Raw genomic sequence first — 20,166 nt, 5'->3', positions numbered from 1 at the left:
TCACTCTCAGGGAGAGTGTACAATAAACACAGAATCTGCGGAAATGAGCTAGGAACACATGCGAGTTAGTGAAAGAGGAACATTAATAATGCCATTATTTAATATATCTCTTGACATTAAACATGGCAGCTCATGTGTATTATCCATGAGTAGCCACACACTGTTCATTGTTATCTCTGCAATCTTTGGCAGCATAAGTTGTTTCTACAATCCATTGCCAATACGTATCAACCACTGGGAGTTAATTAACTGAAGGATTCTTGTAGTCCATTCAGAACCTCTTTATCATAGGCAAGACAGCACCATTCAGAGACAGCCGGTCTTGAGGAGCTTGGCTGCCCGGCTCTAGAACTGGAAGCAGAATAGTCATGGTGGCTCAGGTGTGGATTCTGCTAATATAACTTTGCTGAACCTAAAGTAATATCTCTGTATGATACTTAAGCGTGACATAGTTAACTGTACGAGACCCTAGCATCTCAGACATTGCTGTCACGCATCCTGTTGTGTGGTGCAGACATATCCACAGCCACTGACGTTGGTGTTTACTTTCTTGCAGACATTCATCTTAACTGATTATTATCCATCTCATTTCATACTGGTTATGAAACAACCTTGCAGTGCTGTTGACTTTTAGTCATTCCTTGACCTAGTCAAACTCAGAAAAAAGATAATTCCTTTTCCTGTTATGAGGTTTACAGAAGTGGTCTCTTCTATAGAAGAATTTATTGTGGGGAGAAATTATTACAAAGGAAGGAAGAAAAAGTTAACATGTCTAGAAACAATGAAGCATTTTGCCAAGCAACACTCTTGTGTTCTCCAGTTCAAGAATTTTTTTCTATAGAAAAAAATCCTTTCACTCCAAAAAATGTAATCAAATAAAAAATGAGAACTAATTTTCAGGAGTACTTTGTAGGTTAGGTTTACACTTCTACCTACTTAAGGCACAAAACACACTATATCACTAAGGGCAAAACCCAAGTTCAAATTCTGGTTTGTAAAACTGATGTGGATCTACTGCAACTCCGATGATGCCAGCGAAGCTCACTCAATCTCTTACAACAACGTCATTTTGTGCAAAATTGTCTGTTATACATTCAGCAATGGGTCTAATTGGCTCTTTGCTGCAAAGGTCAGAGATAGTGTCTACTTGTGTAACTGAACAACATATTCTGCCTCACTTGAAATAAGAAAGAGGGTTGACTGGGTCACATTCTCATTCAGTGTTCCCTGTCTCCTCAGTATTGCTGTGAATAGTGCCTTTCCCTCTTGCAACTGAAAGCTGAAACCTTTATTTTCCAAACTGGACTACAGACAAATTGCTCAGGGTCTAGTCTGTTATGTCATATGCTGTGTGATACTGCAGTACACAGGGCAATTAAGAGGCAAGGATATTTTCCATAATATCCACTGTTGCCTAGCTCTGTGCCTTGTCCTCCAAAGTGGTAAGTTCCTCCTGAATGGTGTTGACCTCCTACTGCTGATCCCAGTAAGAGTGACTACACTAAGCATAATCCAGGAGACGCTGCACATACTGGGGTGAAAGCATTACATCAGCAGTGCAAGAAACAGTTACGGCAATGAGAAAAGTCTTTCTTCCCTTGATTAAGCCTCCTACCATATAAGCCTGACGACATTTGAGAGGGTGTTTGGGGAGTGAGAGGTCTGGAATAAGAATTAGAGCTTTTATGGAAAGGTTTCTGGCTTCTCTAGAAGAAAATGCAAGATAAACTCATCTAAACCAACTCTGACCCTCATGTGCCCTCATCCTCCAGTAAGTAAAGCAGTAAATGGACCACTTAAAATTTCATTCTTCCTGGCAGTCTGTCTTTATTGCTCAAAGTAGTTTTGGTGGGTCTGAACCTTTAATCTTGCTCACTGTTCACGGTGCTGTGCTATTTCTTTTCTTTTATGAATTCTCTCAAAAATTACAATCTTTTGAGATTTTTGCATTCTTCTTTTCTTTGCCACTTCCTTTAATCTCCATAACTATGAGATTCCAAAGGCAGTAACTGCGCACAGAGTCCCTTCCTATCTTCTTTATAGCTTGAACCTGTCAACTAAAATAAGATTTGCATTCTAACATAAACATGCCTATCAGGCAGAAACTGGGCATTTCTCCTTTTCACCTTGTTTTCTTTAGATGAACCCACAAACCACTCTCTGATCAACCTCAAGACCCCCAGGTATCAACTTTTGTTCCTTTTGTCTGTAGAAGGAACACTTATATGCTGTCTGGGAACCACTGCTTAATACAGGACTGTAGATTTGTAGATGGTATTTCTGTTGTATGTAGAAAAGAGGAAAGAGAGGAGGGACGGGAGATAAGGAATGGTAAGAGACAGCAAAGCACACACACTCAGTCCACTGGGAAAGAGGGAAACGATGAGAACAAAGTTCTTTGTAGTCATACACAATCTTTTTTTTAATTACTATATGGGATTCTGGGGTGATTAAATACTTGATCATCTAATAGAGAGGGACAGAATTCTCTTACAAAAGATCAGATATTTACTAGCACTGGTAATCTTTATCATACATAAACCGCAGACAGTATGGTGGTAATCACTAATACTACTTTGCTGAATGAAAATCTCTTGATGAAAGGGTAGTTGCAGCTCAGCACTGATGGGGAAAGGGAGCTAATTGCATCAAATGTGATTATTTGAATCACTGGAATACATGCTGAGTTCCTTACTTAATTGATACTCAAACAGAAATAACCTTGGAGCAGACAAGAGTTTTGGCCAGGTGAGAAGATTAACCAGAGGATGGGGCAGTGGCATTTGTAGGCACTAAACACTTTTGCAGGCTGAGGTTTTAAGAAGAGGGAACTGTCATCTCCTGTAGCTATAGTAGAAAACACTGCTAGTTCTTTGCACAGGTTTGTTTTGGAACAGGAGTTCTGCTCCCACAATGAAGCTATGTTATTCCAGCTAGAAAGCCAGTGTCCGTTCATTAATGTTTGGTGCGGAACAAAGAGTAAGTTCTTGCGAAAATACCACTAAAATTGGTTCTGTGTTGAATATCTGCATGACCTAGGAAAGGTGAAGAGAGGCTTCCTGCTTCAGAAGAGGCTATAGCTGGAAGAATTCTCCATCCATCCCTACTTAGGCAACCAGTTGCAAGAAGTAAAATGTGTAACTCCTTTATTTTGGGAGAAAACTTTGCATATTAGATAGGGAGAGTAAAACTCAACCTTAATGAGCAAGTGGCTGAACCTGTTACCTATTCAGTGTTATTTCATTCAACAAGTTACATCAGTTTGGAAGAAACCATGCTGCAGATTTACACTAACAGATCTGTGAATCTGGCAGTCTCTTTGGAATCTGCTTTAGGGTCATCATCCAGAGATCTGGGATTAGAGCAGCATCTCTGAGCCATACAGTACTTTGACTTTCTAACGTGTGTGGACTCAAAGTAAATATAGATAGAATAATGTGTCTGGTATGCACGCACACCCCAGGAATAAACCACTGGTGTAATCTAACTCTTGTTTGTCTTACATGAACATGGTACCCCACTATCAATCACCCTGTTCATGTAGGGCAACTGGTACTGATGAACAAGTGCACCAATTTAGAATGAAGTTACCAGATTCTCAACCGTCCTGAAAAAGCCTTGCTCATCCTCAGTGCTTTCAAGAAGCACTCTAGGTGTTATGTATTAGTGCTTATTCTTTGAAAAGTGTTGCATTTTAGAAATTTACGACATGCCTCTTCTCTGGGAGTGCCACATTGCTGTCGCAAGTGCAAAAGCATGGCTGGTTTCGGTATTATCACATCTTTGCTCACTATAAGCAAATGGCAGTTGCATGCTCCATTGCTAAAGTGCAAGGACAAGATGTAAGGGAGAGTTGTGTAATTACCTGACCCATCTGGAGCAGGAGTGAGAAAATAGAGTCCCAGACTCTCCCGATAAAGCTAAAAGTTATCTCGATACTTTGTAAAGGAGCTGAAAACCCAAAGGCCAGACTGACGTATCCCCAGTGACCCACCATCTACCTGGATGTCAGGAAAGCCAAATACATCAGCTTCATGCAAGCTTCCATATCACCTCTCAAAGCATTGCGTTTATTGGGTCAGGGCCTAAGAACTAAGGCCAGTAATTAAGAGGTGCAATCCACACCTAAGCACATGAACGACTAAATCTGATGATTGCTGAGCCATAAGAAAGCTGGTTGTTTTTTTCCCCTAGCACTTTGAAATTGTGGAGCAAGGGTAGCTTTCACTGTGAAATTGTAGGAATTGTTAGAAGGACCAGGGAGTTTGTTGTGGTTTATTTTAAACAGCTAAAGTTAGTTACACTCCTATTATATCACAGGGACCAAAAAGCCTACAGGATATGACATATGACTTTTTTTTAGCCTCTAAGTCTAAGTAAATATGTAAGCAAATCTAAATAAACATGAGCAATCCATAATCAGGCATTTTAAAAAAGTTTAAAATAACATTTATTTAGTTACTTAAGTAAGGATTTAGGGAGCCTCCAGGTTTAGCCTGTGTGTTTTATGTATTTCTTAACACTGTGTGTACTTGGCAGCACCCCATAATTTTATAAAAATGCAGGTAGTAATTCATGGTGATCAAGCTGTGTTTATTCCCTGTGAGCAAGTGTTGTTTCTCTTTCCCCTGGCTAAAATGAATGCAGAGCTCTAAGACTTCTAAAAGGTGCTAACAACTTTCACCTGGAAAAGAGGCCTCTTTCAGGGAGAGCAACAAGTTCGGTGATCAGCAGACAAACATAAAATCGTTAACGTGAATATCTTGGGGCTAACTGAATCTAGGTCATAAGTAATGCCTTGGTTCACAAAGAAAGTTAAGCAGAGCAGAAAGAGGCCAATTACCTTTTCAGAACTTGACGGGTCAGCCCAGGGCTTTTTCTGTGCACGCGCCAAGGTCCACCCTCCCTTCTCACCCCCTTCCATCCCAGAAGGAGTGCAAAGAGAGCTCTGCAGAAATGCCACACAAGTCTGCGAGTTCCATTTGCTGCCTGTTTACAGGCAGGAATGCCCTTGGTCATCTCTGAAACCCTTACATAGAACCAGACTATGTATATATGCTGCAAAAGGAGGATCAGGCCTATGCATAGCAAACTGTAGCTCTCAGGCTTCCTTTCCACATTGCTGGCTGAAGCTCAGAGGGCATGAGTCATCTCACTGACTTCACATGTTTTCACCTGTTTTTACATCTCAGTGCCTACATCTAGGTTTCATGTAGGCTCTAGTTCTCCATATAGTCTCCGTAGAGTCTTTACAGTCGATGGACATAAATCAGAATGTACCAGGTGCGATTCAACTCAGCTATTTCAAAAGCCTGTGTTCAAGTGAGACAAATTGTGCCTTAAAACCACTTACTTCCCTTTTCCTGACTTTAGAGGGAGTCAATGTAAGATGTCAGCTCAGAATGTCTGCTGGTAAAGTGCCCTGGTCCAGCTTCTGCATCTTCAGCATGCATAAGCATGGACTTAAGCAGGCTTGTACTGAGAGGGTGATCGCATTTGGACTTGCCCTCTCCAGAGGACTCTGGCGGTCTGCTCAAGTCCATGTCTTATAGTATGCTTCTGGGTAAACAACATGGATGGCAAGTAACTAGAAAACTGGACCAGATCCATTGTTAAATGATTGTCTGAATGTATCTGCAAGGTCTGCGAGAAAAGATTTTTAATCTGTGCCATGAAAGTAGCCTCCTTTGGACTGCAGCTGAAAGCAAATTATAGGAGCAGGAAGAAAGCATCCTTTGGAGGGCAAATGTTATGTAAAAGGGTCATGTAGCAAAAGTATCTCAGAGGTGCTGAGATGCAACCCTGTGAAAAATGCTCTGTAATCTCAATGGGGGAGAGCCTCAGGCAACTGTAAGGGCATTCAAGAAAAGGTGACTCACTTCAGTGAGGAAGGATGAGTGGTGGTCATGGATAAAGTGCTGGAGCAGAACTCAAAACTGAATGTATCACTGGCTGTGCCACGGCTGTCTTGGGTGGCCCTAGGCAAGTCAGACCATCCCTCTGTGCCCCAGTCCCTTTGTTCCGAAAAGGAAGATGACCCCTCCCTTTGGGAAGCACGGTGAAGTCTGTTGACTCTATATGACATTATGGCTCATTTGCTCCTAGCTGTCTGACTGAACTAGATGTAACAAATTGGGTATTATCACCACACGGTCTGAAGTCCCTTTGCTAAGCTTCCTCGTGATGAAAAAGTGGAACCATCAGAGCAAATGAAGGGATTACACTAAGGTCTCTGGCCAAAACTCAGAGACAGATTCTGGCTTTTATGACTCTGTAAACACAACTATTTTTACTAGTATTTTGGAAGTAAAGGGAACAGAATCAGCTGACAGGCTCCTGCTGGTCTGGATCTGTTCCAGAATCAAAATAAGAGAACCAGGTTTGGACCACTGGAAATCTTTATCTTATCCATTTTCCCGGATTCAAAGTAGCTGAAATTGAGCCTGCAAATCAAAAAGGCAGCAAAAGAAAACAATTTTTTCTGAATGTAATTACAGAACAAACTGATAATTGTTTCTTTGCTGTTTTAAGATGTCCTTACTGTATTCATCTTTCACTGGCAGAGAGATGCAAAAAAAGTACCGGGCTCACCTTTCTCACAGCAATTCTGTTTTTATATCCTAGTTGGGACATACCTTGGGAGGGAGGTTATTTTCCCCCATTTCTCTATACAGAAGCGCCGTAGCCCATTGCTCCCTCGGAGAGCTGCAAAGCCCTCGTATGGCACACTTGATGTTCCAGTGACAAATTGCAACAACCGGAGTCTCTGCTCATTGTTAAATCTCTCCACTGCTGCCCAGAACCACCGTATTACTATGTGGCCATCATGGTAACCTAAACCAAGAAGCAAGAGAGAGAAATTAAAATCACCTGCTCTAAGTGGGATGTGTAACATTGAAATACGTTCCCTCTAGCATGAGGCAGTAGATCTCCTACTGAAAAGATCCTGACCTAACAGTACATCTTGTTCTTGACGAGCAGCAGGTCCCAGCCCCGCTCTTGCCCTGGCTGTGGATACCATAATATTATTAACTCATTTGAAACCCTGAAACTCAAATATATATATTTGAGGCCTCTCACAAATCCCTTGGCAAGAACTGGGGTTACCTGCATGAGATATAAAAGACCAGTTGCGATATGCCACACAGTGAGAGTCCTAACGACTTAACAATTTCTGGTTCCCAAATAAATTCTCTTTTGGATTGCAGTAGTGCTCAACATATGGAGAGGAGTTTGCTGCTGCAAACCCTTCCCTGGCAAACTTCCCACCTGAGGGGCTCTGTGCCTTGGTTTGTGCTGGTGAAAGCCAGCATAAACCCAGGCTGAATCTGTTTCAATAGCTAAACAGAAAAAGGAGGAGGAGAATAACTCGGGAGACCAGCTGTGCTTGTGGTAAGCTGCATATTTCAAGGTAACACAAAGGCCAGGCAGTGAGCAGCAAAGACTTAAACCTTGCATTTCAGGGGAGAATATGTGAACCTCAGGGACTTTCCTTTTGTAGTGCAGAACTGGTGGATTTCACATTTGTCCATCATCCAAATCAGCCTGGATAAATCATGCTCAGCGTTTAAAGCAAAACCAGGCCAAGCATTAGAGAAGGGAAAAACTACAACTTGACATAGTTTAGGCTGAGGGGATGGTTAAGCAAGATCTGTATTTTGTTGAAGTGTAATTGGGAACCGTGAAATTCAGCTCTTGAATTCAGCTCCGTGCTGAAGCCCAGAGGACTTGTGATACTACTTTCAATGAGGCCAGGAGTTCATTCACAGTCATCTGAGTAAGTAACTTTTAGACCTAATACTGCAAATCCTTTTCAGTCCTTAATAGTCAAAATTCCTGTTAAGTCGGTAGGAATTGAGTGGGTAAAATCTGGATAGAAGTAGCAGAAGCAATTTCAGTATTATTACATCTGTTGATCCAAACTTGAGATCTTACTTATTTTATTTTATGAGTGATTCTTCACAAAAACTTCCTGAACAAAATACGGCATTTCCCTCAGGAAAGACAGAAGGAAAAGATGGACCAAGTCTTTCATGTTTTAGACTGAAAACAGTCAAGATATTAGTAAGTATCACCAGGCAGCGTACCTCCACGATATTCTGTGTTGTTACGCCAGTCATTAAGATCTATTTCTGCAGTGCCAGCTATAACCAGCTCCAGTTCTCTGGCATCAAAAACAGAGACAAGCCTGGAGTCTACAACCTGGAATAAAAAAACACTTGTAAGCACAGTTTCAGACTGGAAATAAAGCAAAGGCAATGTCTCATAAACCTATGGCTCTGATGGCCAGCTCTTTATTCTGATGAAGTCTGCATGCTGACAGCTAACTTCCACTCCTCTGCTGATAAATCTGTGCTCTTCTTCAGGGAATCTGCTGATGTTTTGAGCTGCAAACGACGACACATGAGATTTGACCAGAATGAAACAATACAAGTGACAGGACATAATCTGTGCAGAACATTCTTCATTGTTACATTCACTCTGACAAGTGATTTTGATAATCAAAGACTGGATTTGTAATATGGACAATTCATTTTATATTTGTTTTGTATTGGAGTTTGATTACAACTATGTAGGAGTGCCCTCAGGTCTTCATTCACTGAAGATGCAGCTGAGATTCACTTTCATTATGTGAAACCAAAAGCTTTAACAGCCTACAGTATTCACAGGGAGAAAAAGTTAGCGAACATTATGCACGCTTTAGTAAACTGTATGGAGTCACTTAGCCAACCCCTTTCTACAGGAAAGGGCTGACCAAGTCTATTCAGGTACAAAGCCACCTTCACTGGGTTCCACCACCAATAAATGGCAGCGCATGACCGCTTAGAGCCATCAGTTACGAGTACTATTCTGCATGTCCGTTATCTGCTGTTCCATTTTCCAGGGTTGCCAATTCTTTCACTTCATTTCCCTCTGCGAGATAGCCCTCAACTTCTACTTATATTATACAGCTGCTAGGGCAAGATACATGTTTGAATACGATTAGTAAGGGGGGCAAGAATAGGTGACCATATGGGTTGGTCAGCAAAGCCACAGGTTTTCATTCAGTCTTTTGGCAGTCCTTGTAGCAGCTCTGCCAGAAGCAAGTTCTCAGATCCAGGTCTTCAGCAAAGATAAATTAGCAAAATCCAGGGACAACAATGGAGCAGCACCCATGAATACCAATAAGATAATAGCTGACTGCATCCTAGGACCAACTTTACTGGAATAAGTCCCTTAAGACACAGTGTGTCACACCAGCTCCTCACTGAAGCGTACAGTTCTTCACAATCTTGTTTTGCACCACAGCAGGGTAAAAACCCCAAAATTTGCAAGCGCCTACTTCTCTTACTCTGTGAATGGAAAGCAGTATCTTTCTTGATTGTTATGCTTTATCATATTCAGAATACACATTTCGTTCCTTTCTCCCTTAATGCTAAACATGCCATATCCAAGGTCCCTGTCTCTACAGATCCTGGCACTGCAGTTCCTTGCTATCTGTGGCTGTTTAACTATTTCACAGGGTACCGGTGAATCATAGTTTAACCATTGGGTCATCTCATTCAGATGAGGAAAGGAAGACTGTGGGAGCATCGTTTTGTTACTTACTTCGTAGAAGCCACGGACCAGGGCCTCTGTTTGCTGAACCACTCCTCGTTCCACTCGCCACTTAACCATTCTCTCGATGTACTCTTTTTTGTTCTTTTCTGTCACTGCTGTATTTGCCCCTCCAGATTTCAACTCTCTCTCTGTCACCTACAGAACAAAGATAAATAGTGGCATAGCAATGTATGGGTCACATTGTGTTTAAATTTAAGTTGTACTTTGAAAACTTAAGTGAAAAATACAACAGCCCAGCCATATTTCTAATTCTGGACTCCTGGCCTCTTGTCCATTTGCAGTAGCAACAAAAAGGATAATGAGAAACACCCCTTCAGCCCTAGCCTTATCCCCAGCTGAAGCTGGGCTGACTTTTAGGTTACTCCAAACTGTACCAGCAAGGATTGATTGAGAGCACCATCCGTAAGCCATGTACAATGCGCCATTCTGGCCCATCTTTTCATCCTTCTCCTCTCCTTTCCCCACCTAGGAGCTGCAGAGAGGGCGGCAACCATACCAGCTTGCTGCTTGCTGTAGATCGTCCAAGCAACAGTATGGGAAACAACAGGATGGAGGGGCAATCACAGTATTGGAATAGACAGATTGTTTTGCCAACTGGAAGGGATATCTACCTGTCTCTTAGGCAACAAGTGTTAGCTGTCCCCAAGTGCTAATAAAAGTGTTTATTCAGAAATGCCAATAGCCAAAGAAAGCACCACAAAATGAATACTCCCAATACACTATCTAAACAAGACCTGTACAGCACCTTGCATAAATGACAAATATAATCACTGTGGGATTCAGAGTTTTGTATCAGCCATCCAAACCTGAAAAGTGTTTGTACGGCAAATAACCTTTTTATTTTTTTAACCAAGAGCCGCAGCTTTTCATTGCATTTTAATGGTTAATTTAGTTGTCTTGGGTTACTAAGGCTTAAGATTGAGAAGGGATTTAAAGAATCAATCTAGACTCTACCCAGCAAGCACATATTCCTCACATGTGACAGAAAATAATATTTATCTTGCAATTATTCTCACATTCGGTCTAGTGGATTTAAAAGAAGAATGTTTTGCTCTCCTCTTCAGTTTTCTGCTGCTATAAACAATGATGTCTAGCACAGATAGTAAACGAGCTGCATGAATACATATTCATAATTTGTATTATTTACATATTATTTATATTATTATCTATTTATTAGCCCAACAAAGAGCACACAGCATATATAGTATTTAGGTCACTTTGCTTGTCACCTGTTGTAACATTATGAATTATGGAAACACTCAGTGAGTCATCTAATCTGTAGCTTTGCTGAGAAACAGCAAGAACAAGTAGGGCTGGATGTAATGAGTTAGGAATTCTTAGCTGGTTCAGGTTAAATTCCCAAATGTAGATTACTGCATCACCATTATATGAGCCAACGCTGCATCATCCAGAGGGTAAGACTCTGGCCCAGCTGCCATGCTGTATTCTTCAAGACATTCTTAAATCCAGATGTTCTAAAGCTCCTGCAAGACTTCCCACAAACATGTAGACATGCTAGTGATTTCTTCAACTTCTCATTATCCATGTAATTTCCAATACAATTAGTTAACTAGAATTGGAGGCAGGCAATCAATAACAATATGTCCCTATTTTTAATTTCTTGTTCATAGAGGCATTAACCATAGCTGTGAGCTGGAATTCAGAATGATTTCAGAGTAGCAAGGAGATATTTCAACCAATCTAATCCATTCCTTTTACCTGACTGGAGCAATTGCCAGGGCTTGGAGACAGGCCACATATATATAGAGAGAGACAGAGCATGGACACAGGCCTGAAAGAACATTTTCTACTGGGTAAAAGCATGAGAAAGAACTTAGGGTCACAATCAACTGACACCTCTCTCAGTGTTATAAGTGAAATTCTCAAATTGGCGTTCAGCCCCCACCAATAAAAATGTGTGATGCTTGGTCTGACATGGTATCTTTGCTATTACAGTAGTGCTCCGGCCCAGTATGCGAAGAAGGCTAGAGCTCCTCAGTAGTAAATTCTAATAGAAAAGGTATCAAGAAAGAGGATTTTGCCTGAAAGGTTTAAAACCTAAATACACGTCAGAGATGAGACAAGAAAGAAAAAGTAGTAGTGACTGGTCCATAATAAAGTCATCGTGGAAGCAGGACAAAAGGGCTGTAACCCATTTACCGCACAGCTTCTCAAAGCGCCACTATTTCTTGTTTCCCTTAACCAACCCTTGAAATCCAGCTTCCCAAATATTAGCAGAGCTCCCACTGTGATCTCCACTTGCACATGTATCCAGCAAAGCAATGCTCAGATGGCATTTAAGTGGTCAGATACTCTTGGCATGCAAGAATTTCCAACTGGGATCCATCTGTGAGCATAAAACGTGATTGCAGTTTCTTCGTTATTTTTCTGTCAGCACTTAGCCAATTTCAGAAGGGGGAAAATCTCACTTTCACTTAGGACTCTTGAATTCTGACAGTCGCAATTCACAGCAAGAATCATTTCCCCCCCCCATCTAGCAAGATTAGTGTCTAGTACATATGAAAAAGTACGAGACAATGTGTCAACTGGCATAAAAATCTGGCTCTTGGTGTTCCTTTGCTTTCATATCACAGTATCTACAACAGATTGTGATTTTTTTCTCTTCTTTATGGAGCCATCTCTTATCTTCCACAACAGACTCCTATGTAATTGTCTAGCTCTTTTCTTTGGGGAGAGCATAACAGGTAATTAGTGTGCCAAATGTTCCCTTCAGATGCATCAGGGCAATTCAGGCTGAGATTCTTATTCATCTTTGTAGTCTTCCAATGTAAATACAAACTTCTCTTATCTGTCTTCGTGAATATGTCTGTATGTTTCTGTCTGTCTTTGTGTATTAATCTTATATAGGCATACCTTCCAGGGAAACCACTGTACTGTCAGTTGAATGTCAATGCAACCTCTCAGCGCAAAACCCGTGAAAAACCCCTGCAATTAAGTCTATGGAAAAACAGTGTTACCTTTCCTACAGAGGCTTCTTACTTCAGTTCTTCTGCCCCATCCTTTTAATTTCATCCACCCTTGACTCTGCTCATCTGTCATGACCTTGTACTATAAGCAGACTAAATTCAGTTTTGAAAATACCCCCTGAAGTCTTGCTTGCTTTCTGTTACTTTCAAGCTTATAGCCGAGCAGCCCTTTTACTCTCAGGGCCAGAATTCCTCCCCTCAGAAACTAGTCTACCTCTCCCCTAGCTCGCAGAGCTACCCTAGCTCTGTGCAAACTCCTCCTGTCAAGTTCATTTTCAAGGGCAGAGAGCCACTCTCTTCCCTTTCAGCTGATCTCTCTGCTCCCGATGGCACTGTGTGTCTCCTCCTTATACAAGTGAGCTTCCATCCCTTGAGCTTCTGCAGTGCTTGGTGAGCTTGGTTCTTCAGTGTCTCCTTGGAGATCCTTACTCTTGGTGTGAATACTGCTTTGGGTCCCTTCAAGGCTTTCCAGAGATAGTTATAATCTAGCACGGGCTACAACAGCAAAGAGCACCAGGGCTTCACTGCAAGCCAAAGAATCCCACAGGAAACACTTTTTCTGGTTGCCAGTCTGCACTTAAGCCAGGGTTGGACCCTATTTAAGGTTTTAGTTATCCAGATCAGCTAGGTTAAAGAGAATTGTCTGAATAAGGTAGAACTGAGTAGCAGAAAGCATAATAAATGGATGTACATACCAAGTTGTTAAGTAGGTGCAAGGTAAGTAAGAGACACAGAATCTAACAGGGAGATATCAGACAAAACAATGGTGAGAGTTACCAGGTCTTACACCACCTGCCAAATGTTTTTCTTCCCTCCTAACCCCCCGAATCCTTTCAGTCACATCAGCTTTAAGTTACATTGCTTGCATTCACCGAATGCCACATCTGTGTGAACTACACCCCGGAGAGAGAAGAGCTGCACTCCAGAGAATTCCTCATGCTCATCAGCGTGTGGCTCAATAAGCCTGTAGGGGGGCTGGTATTTTATATTATACACCCTAAGAATAAACATCTGCATTGAAACAGGTGGCTTGAAAGAAACAGAAGGCAGGAGAAGAAAGTGTTATTGAAAGGCTAAAGGATCTGTTCTGACAGAAAGATGTTCATCATGCTCAACTTTGTCAGCTTCAAATTTGCTTTTCAGATGTTTTGCATAGCTGTGCTCACCTGTCCAAACACCTCCTCGTTCACTGTGAAGGTAAGATCCAGGATATCTGTGATGTTATTATCCTTCATCCACTGCAAGCTCTGATGGAACTCTTCATCCAGGTACTCTAGGTCGCTTAAATCACATGGCCTGATTATGAGGCAAGAAAAAAATTCAGCTGAATATACGACCCCACGACTATCGGCAGGCTGACTTTACTACTAAGAATGTGAACAAATTTATACTGAAGATCCAACATAAAGCTGCAGTTTGTTTGGTTTTGTTAACATCAAGGCCTATTACACAGACCCTCTTAAAGCTGTTCTGCAACTGTCTGCTTTGCATGGCTGGGCTCAAGGCCAAATCTGTTGGCTGCCTGCACTGTTTGCTGTCGGAAGGCACCCCTAGGGCTTGATTTTCTGTGAATCTTCAGGATGCCCTGCACTTGAGAGCACAGGCTTACCTTCAGTCCAGATGGGCCCCGCCACGTTGTGCCTGGCTGCTTCCATGTATCTATCATCCTGGACGTGAGCACACAAGACTGACATAAGGCAGACCAGGCAGCCTAAATTTCTGCTAATAAGGAGTCGACCTTGGTTGGTGAAAGGGCAGGTGGATGTTACGAGCATCTGGTTTCAAATCCCCTAAAGGGGCAATAAGGATGCAGGGAGGACTCAAGGTTTCAGGCTGTTTCCAGACTAGCTCAGATACGATATAGATATGAGCGTTGGGACCCCAGGAACACTCATTGTTAAAAAAATAAAATTAAATACAAAGAACTTGAAGGACTGTTAAGACAAACATCTTCGCTGATTTGGAATCATCCTAAATGATAAACTACTTTAGCTAAACTTTATTCTGCTCTCTGTTGTTTAATTGCAGTCTTGACTTACTACTTACAGCTTTTCTTATTGCTACAAATTTTATGTACCTTGTCTTATTGCAGTCTATTAATTAAAGAAGGACAGATTGTCAATTAAAGTTAACCTTATAAACTTGACACTCAAAGAAACGCGTTACTGGTAGCTTCTGCTTACTAGTGTGAAAGACAGAAGACAACCAATACAAAACATTCACTGTTTACATCTCCATTAGCATTCCTAATTAATTTGAGTTTTTTTTTAAAATGTAAACCTACTCTACCAGCGAGGCATGAGAAATTATGTATTTTTTTATGTGACCCCCCCTCCTTTTTTTGTTGTTATTTTGTTGTGTTCTGTCAAAGATGCTTTGCAGCCTTCCACATCTCATTTTAATTGCTTTGATAACTTTTCATCAGTAGTAAACTCTAGAATTATGGGTCAGTACTTTTCTAAATATCATACTTACTATGCGTTTTTATCAGCACAGTATTTATGAAGGGCAAAGTCTTGGAGAAAGTAAAGGAAAAATAAAACACGTTTGTTTTCTATCACAGACCAACCAACCAACAGGGGAAAGGACTTCAAGGTCAGAGTGCTCGAAGCAACTCCATGAGAGTCTGTGTCTCTAGAACTCACTGCAGGATTGCTGTTTCTGCATGGTTTCTGCATGGCTGCGTGCTTGTACTTACAGCCTTAGTAGTGCTTTGTAGAACGGCCTTGTGAAGAAAGCATCAAGAAGGTACTGATGAATGAGAGCAAGGCCAAGAATACGACCGCTGAACCTGAACCTAGGGTATAAAATGCAGGGTAAATTAAGTATAACTCAAGACATTCAACACAGAAACTTACACAGATAGCAACTGTTCTTTATTTCTGACTTAGTTCCTTCCATTTATTCATTTATTTCTTTTTTTCTGAGCAGATACCTAACATCACTCCTTGCACCTCTGATCAATAATGGATCTCTTCTTCATCCATCTCCTACAGTACCCATACGTGCAGCTGGCATGTTATATGTTCTCCTGTGCCAAATCCATAAACACTCCGAAGACTCACCTTCTGTGATCTTTAGTTGAATGTTCTAATACAGACTGACTCCATCAAACACAATATTCAGCCAGTGAAATACTGTAATACTCCACCTTACCTCAGCAGAAAACATACTATCAAAACAGCTGCAAAGGATATTTGGTGAATCAGTACATCCAATTTCTGACTGGTTACACTTTCCAAGCTGGGGCTTCAGAGTACTTTAAAAGAGTAGCGAGTTGGCTTTATAAGGGGGGGGAATTCAATTCAAATAAGTTTACTGTTGTGATAAAGGACACGTACTAAAATCAGTATCTAAAGCTCAGGCAAGCTGTCCCCAGACCACTTTCTTAATGCCGATGCTCAGCTGTCTTTGGCCTTTACATACTCTTGTGTTTGCTTCTGTTTTCCAAGAACAACCCCTAGTCCCGCTCCAAGTACACTCAAATAGTGCCCTGTCTGTTACAATCTATGACCCGTGATGATAAGCTGTTAAAGCTTTTCTTTCTACGATTTCTTCTGTGACTTATTAGAGACTATTCCTTCAAATCTGGTTTTACATCAGTAATCTTAAGCAGAAAAATACAGAATTGGTGTGAGTCCAGGTGTGTTTGTTTTTTGTAAAAACGCCCCCCCCCCCCCATCACCCATCCAAGACTTACTTATTTGTAAAGAAGGAAAAGAAAAGAATCCAACATCCCAAACATGAGCACTCCAAGCCTGAGCTGCCTGACATCATAGTAAAGTTTTATTGCACAAAAGATGAGAAACAGATCAAAAAGCCAAGAAACCATTCCTTCCACTACAGGAACCAGTGCAAAGACCCCTCCTGCATATGAATGAAACATGAGTCTCATCGTAATAAAAGTAGCACAGAGTATCCGTTCAGTCAACTTTATGCTCATGGGACAGAACAACAAGTGCTTAGTATGTCAAATGGGGCACAAAATAGCATGCTGTGGGCCCAATTAGCATTTACATCACCACGGGAGCTGCCTCCAGGTCCCCTGCATCCAAGAAAGGTGCTTATGATATGCAGCTGACTGGTAACAGAAGAGTGATTATATTACCCCCTTACAGCTGTTTCCACAGCAGCAACAAAAGGCAGCTGTTGGGTCCAGTTAGGACCCGCTTCACTTCACTTGTGCTCCAGTGCAATGTTTCCAGCAAAAAAGCAACGAAAAGAGGGGGAGCTGACACAATGAAAGTACAGTGGAAGCCAGACGACTCAAATCCCAGGAATACTGAGCCTGCAATCCATCAGTTTTATAGCACCTTCAGGATCTATAATCAAGTCCGTTTGTCCTAAATAATGCATGTCGGCTTTTTTGGTTTTGTTCTTCACCGCCTCCCCTTCCCCTATCCATCCCTATACATTTTGTAAGTGAATGCTGAATGAAAATACTATGAGCACTGGGTGTTCCTCACCATGGCGCTCACCCCATGGCTACTTGACTGTGCTGGCTGGAGCCATTTGGGGTAAAGTAAAGATGAAAGTATAAATTGCCAAGAAAAGTCACACAGATTTGGGAGCACTGTTTCTGCTAAGCTGTTGCTTGAATGCGTGCACAGAGTTGGTTTTCTTCTTGCTGCTTGTATCACTTCTTTACCTCTACAAAGGCTTTAGAGGGCATTAATGCAAAGCTGACATGAAAGGGCAGTGCACCAAGATCAAGGTGTTTACAATCACGAGCACGTGTTACGGTAGCCGTTAATGGCGAGTTTAATTTGAATCAATGCCGTATGGCAGAACTGTATCAAACCCTCCGAAGGTCATGGGCAGTGTTTCTGTGTAAAAGGACTAAGTCAGCCTACGCAACCATGGGTCAGAGCAACTCTGTCTTGTGTGGTCCTTCAGTCTGGCCTTGCACTTGCAACCCTCTGGGACATACCAGGGCTCAGCTCGCTCAAACTGTGGGCCTGACTGTGGTTCTATAGTCCCAGCCCTTGCAATGATACCATGTAGGAAAACAAATCTGGTACTAACTGGTCCGGATAAAAGAGATTAAATAATTAACAAGAGGTCGCCACTCCTGGTGCCTGTCAATACAATGGATGAAAAAGCTTTGTTGAGACTGTATTTCTCAGCAGCTCCACATCACCCCAGCAGACACAGTGCTTTGTGGCCAAAGCATGTGAGCTCTCCAGCCCACAAACGCTTCCTCTTCCGCATGCAGCTTTTGTTTCTCTGCAGAGACTCACTATACCTGACTCTCTGATCTGAAGAGTAGTGTAAGAGAAGGTACTCTGGCCCCTTTTCTGCTCTGGATAGCGCCTGGGACCATAGGTGACACGCCTGTAGTCCAGAAGCTCAATGAGAAACACAGACAGTGGCAAGTCAACGGATAAGTGTTCAACACCAGGCTGGATGGGGCTTTGAGTAACTTGGTCTAGTGGGAGGTGTCCCTGCCCCTGGCAGAGGGGTTGGAACTAGATGGTCTTTGAGGTCCCTTCTAACCCAAACCATTCTGTGATTCTATAAAAGGGAGGCATTTGCTACTCTCCTCAGAGGACAACTATACGGTCTATCTGCGCATGTGTCTATGCAGTCCATCAAGCTGCCACCATGATCAGCCAAGCATAACAGTCCCACTTAAAATATATCACAACTTACAAAAAAGCAACTAGAAAAATTGCCTTCCTTACAAAAGCCAGGTAAACCAAAACCAGACTTCTGTGTTTGTTTCTTCCTGAAGGATTTAGAGCTTGGGTGAGATTCAGAGACAGTCCCTTCAGAAAAAACAAGTTTTCTTGACAGAATAAGTAGGACAAAGGTAAATCCTAGCTGGAGGGCACATACTTTCCTTAAACCCGATTTACATTTATCTTTCCAAGGAAATATAAAATGCTTGTTCGATTTCTTTCTAGGAGGAAAGATGGCTCAGGAGAGGTGGGGAATGCGACGTCTTGCTCTGGCCCTTTCTTTCAACACCCTCCCCTTTTGGAGACAATGATTGAATCTGAGTAATGTGCTCCAGCAGAAATGGGAAATGCAGGAGGGAGTTAATGAACAGGAAATGGTGGAATGAGAGACAGAATTAACAAGCAGGAGAGCTGCTCTGGTTTGCCTGCCTATTGACACAGTTCATCCACTCAACAAAGGACATTGTGTGCACCTGCCTTCTGGCTTTTAACACTACTACTATTTGACCCGTTCGCAGTAGTTTCCACGCTACCCACCTAACTCCCTTTCTTTCTGGAGGCTGCAGGTGCCCCCAGAACAGCCTGTTTTCACAACAGCCTGTTGCAAAATAACAGGCTCGTTCTCCTCAGGGGGACTCTCTGCATGCTTACTGCGTGTCTGTGTACACAGGGAGAGACAAATCCATATGCTGTAGCAGCGACTAAGCAATAAATTTTCCTGCAATTGCAGGTGAGTCACAGGAAATTTAATTTACTCTGGTCCTTATCATAGCAGCAGAGTAAGGCAGGACCTATAATGACCCTTTGTTACAGGTCTTTCTCTTAACTGGTTGAACTAACCCAGCTCTACTTTATATGACAGTCCTTCCTTGGATTCAGATGGAGAATGATGTACTTTGACAAAATTGTAATCTATGTGTACAGGGGAAGAATGGTTTTTATCATTCTGTAGGGGATGCTTTGGTAACCATGCCATGTGGGCTACATTGGGTATTGTATGAGAAACTTTAAATCCTAAATAGAGGAAGCACCTGATGGGATTAAAAAGATTGAAAATCTTGCAAACCTTATCTCACTCGAACACATCATCTAGGTTTAAATGTGCCCTTCTTGATGCAGTAGCTTGTGAAAAAATATTCAAAGGAGGGCTCAAGAGAGATGAATATCATATGGTTCACATCAAATTTGAAAATGTCATTTTCCTTTTAAGAGACTACTGAAAACTAGCTTTCATCTTTAAGACAAATTTGCATGTTCTGTTGCACCAGTTTTAAAGCTTTTGACTGTTTAATTGTGTAGATGAACTTTTGGCCACCTGAAAGACAAGCTGAACAAATGAGACTACACTGCAGTACAGGATTTCTGCCCTTGGCAGCTCTTCTAAGGGAGGTGGATGGCAGGTGGATGCAGCTGGAGAGCTTATTCGTCCTTCCACAGTGGGAGAGATTGGACCTGATCTCAACCCTTATTAGATATCAGAGAATCTAAGAAGGGGAAAGTATTTAGAAGGGCCCAGTCATGGGAAAGGCTTCACTCCGAACATGCATCTTATTAGACAACAGAGAATTCAGTCATGAAACCCAAATTTGTAGAAAACCAGTCATCATGGCTTCCAGACATTGTGGTACAGCTTATTTTCACACAATTGTAGAATAGTTTGGGTTGGAAGGGACCTTTACAGGTCATCTAGTCCAACCCCCTTGCAATGAGCAGGGACATCTTCAACTACATCAGGGTGCTCAGAGACCCCTCCAACCCGACCTTGAATGTTTCCAAAGATGGGACATCTACCACCTCTCTGGGCAACTGTTCCAGGGTTTCACCACCTTTATTGTAAAAAGTTTCTTCCATATATCCAGTCTAAATCTATGCTCTTTTAGTTTAAAACTGTTATCTCT

General features: G+C 41.9%; 1 protein-coding gene across 6 annotated transcripts in view; it reads right to left on the bottom strand.

The window, feature by feature from the left end:
- The window catches only part of HECW1 (HECT, C2 and WW domain containing E3 ubiquitin protein ligase 1), a 296,546-nt gene that overhangs the window by 2,228 nt on the left and 274,152 nt on the right, over positions 1-20,166 (bottom strand). For all 6 annotated transcript variants that reach the window (XM_074575619.1, XM_074575623.1, XM_074575620.1 and 3 more), the window contains 5 exons: positions 15,286-15,384; positions 13,754-13,883; positions 9,589-9,735; positions 8,088-8,202; positions 6,636-6,834 (listed from right to left, as the gene is read on the bottom strand). In XM_074575619.1, coding sequence (XP_074431720.1) covers positions 6,636-6,834; positions 8,088-8,202; positions 9,589-9,735; positions 13,754-13,883; positions 15,286-15,384 — 690 coding nt within the window. The remainder of the gene's footprint in view (positions 1-6,635; positions 6,835-8,087; positions 8,203-9,588; positions 9,736-13,753; positions 13,884-15,285; positions 15,385-20,166) is intronic.

Source organism: Larus michahellis, chromosome 2 (assembly GCF_964199755.1).
Source record: "Larus michahellis chromosome 2, bLarMic1.1, whole genome shotgun sequence".
Classification (NCBI taxonomy): domain Eukaryota; kingdom Metazoa; phylum Chordata; class Aves; order Charadriiformes; family Laridae; genus Larus; species Larus michahellis.
The sequence above is the reverse complement of the archived record's forward strand: the minus strand, read 5'-3'. Positions and strand labels throughout refer to the sequence as shown.